The sequence below is a fragment of the Seriola lalandi genome, unplaced genomic scaffold (genome assembly GCF_002814215.2).
Source record: "Seriola lalandi dorsalis isolate HSWRI2012SDOR001 ecotype SW California unplaced genomic scaffold, Sedor1 jcf7180002001932, whole genome shotgun sequence".
Taxonomy (NCBI): domain Eukaryota; kingdom Metazoa; phylum Chordata; class Actinopteri; order Carangiformes; family Carangidae; genus Seriola; species Seriola lalandi.
In genome coordinates this window covers 1-1,694 of record NW_019472588.1, presented here as the reverse complement: position 1 = coordinate 1,694, position 1,694 = coordinate 1, and the positions used below count along the sequence as shown (strand labels likewise).

Here is a 1,694-nt window from a genome sequence, read left to right as displayed (position 1 = left end):
AATCAATCAATCAATCAATCAATCAATCAATTAATCATTTAAGAAATTTTTCAAGCACAAATGCCAAACATTCCCTAGTTTTAGTTGCTCAAATATGAGAATTTACAGATTGTCTTTGTTTTATGTGACAATCCTCAGGATTTCAGATAGTGTGATGCCTATCTTCATAATTTTCTGATATTTTAAAGACCTATAATCAACTTGTTAAGAAAGAAAATAGTCATCAGATTAATCAGTAATCAAAGTAGGTTTGTTGCAGCCAACTGAATAAACATTTCTCATCCCTGTTTTAGCCAGTTGCTTCCAATGAATTTAAAAAAATGACATGAGACACAGTTATTAACACAAGCTAAATTCTTCTTTAAGCCAAGAGAGTCTCCTCATAGCCGTCACCTAAAAATCTGAAAAACCCATACCAGACTTCAGACATCACTTACCTGCGCGTTCGCCTTTCAGAGTGTCCCACACGTTGCAGTTAAAGTCATCGTAGCCAGCCAGGAGCAGGCGGCCGCTCTTGGAGAAAGCCACAGAAGTGATACCGCAGATGATGTTGTCATGGCTGTACATCATCAGCTCCTGATCGGCACGCAGGTCAAACAGCCTGCAGGTGGCGTCATCTGAGCCTGTGCCAAAGGCATTCCCATTGGGGAAAAACTGCAGGAGGAAAATTTAAATCAAGCAGAGGGAAAGTGTTGTTAAACCATTATATTGTGTTTTTGAGGCACAGGGGTGATTCCTCTGGGGAGACGTTTTCTTTAAAGAGGCCACAAAAGTGTCGTGACTTAGATGGTGACCTGCTTTAAAGGACCGCTATGACATATAGAGTAATATTTCCATTAGCGGAATGACAAAGACAATTATATAGCTAAATGAAATACATTAAATGCTGCCACATATCTCCTGATTTAGATGAGTAATATTAGCACACTAAGCAAACAAAACAACCCTATCGATGAGCCTTCTCACATCAGCTGACATCTAAGCACCTAATCAGTCAGAATTCATAAAGTCTTCAACATAAAGTGCAAGTCTTTGAAATTAAAGGTTTCCAGAATATTACCACTGTCAGATGAAAACCTCTAACCCCCTCAACAATATTTTTCAGTTTAGAAAAAAACTACCTGCTTTTTTAAATTATGTCATTCATTTAGAAATGGTAATGTTTTGGGATTTATTCTCTGCAATTTAATTTGTGTTAAATATTTTTGTTATTCTTTATAACTTATTAATGAAATACAATTAAAAATTACACTATACCATGTTTGTTTTAGTTTTTTTCATTAAAAGCAGAGGAATTATCCATTTTATTTGCAGGCCTGAGTGACCGGTATAGAAATAAATACAGGACGAACTGAGAAGTAGTTAGCATGAGTAATGATTGTCTTAGAAGTCTGGGACCCAGAAATGAAAACCCAGTACAAACGGATATAGAAAAAAAAAACAAAATCAGTCCTTCACCCTCCACCTTTCTGCAGTATGTTTGTGATTTAAAGTCCAGCACTCACGGTGACGGCGTTGATGTCGGACACGTGGCCGGTGAAGGATTGCCTGCACATGCCATCACGGATGTCCCACAGCTTGGAGGTGGCATCACAGGCTCCTGACACGAAGGTTTTGAAGTCAGGGCTCAGAGACAAACTCATCACATCGCCTGTGTGGCCAGTGAAGGAGGTGGCCTGCTGGCCTGTCTCTAT

General features: G+C 38.8%; 1 protein-coding gene across 1 annotated transcript; it reads right to left on the bottom strand.

Moving 5' to 3' along the window:
* Positions 1–414: 414 nt before the first annotated feature.
* On the bottom strand, positions 415–1,688 carry LOC111664993 (guanine nucleotide-binding protein subunit beta-4-like). The gene is made up of 2 exons (XM_023419840.2): positions 1,506–1,688; positions 415–654 (listed from the first exon to the last, which is right to left on the bottom strand). The coding sequence occupies exons 1-2, from the start codon at positions 1,641–1,643 to the stop codon at positions 430–432; spliced, it is 363 nt and encodes a 120-aa protein (XP_023275608.2). The 5' UTR covers positions 1,644–1,688; the 3' UTR covers positions 415–429.
* Positions 1,689–1,694: the final 6 nt, after the last annotated feature.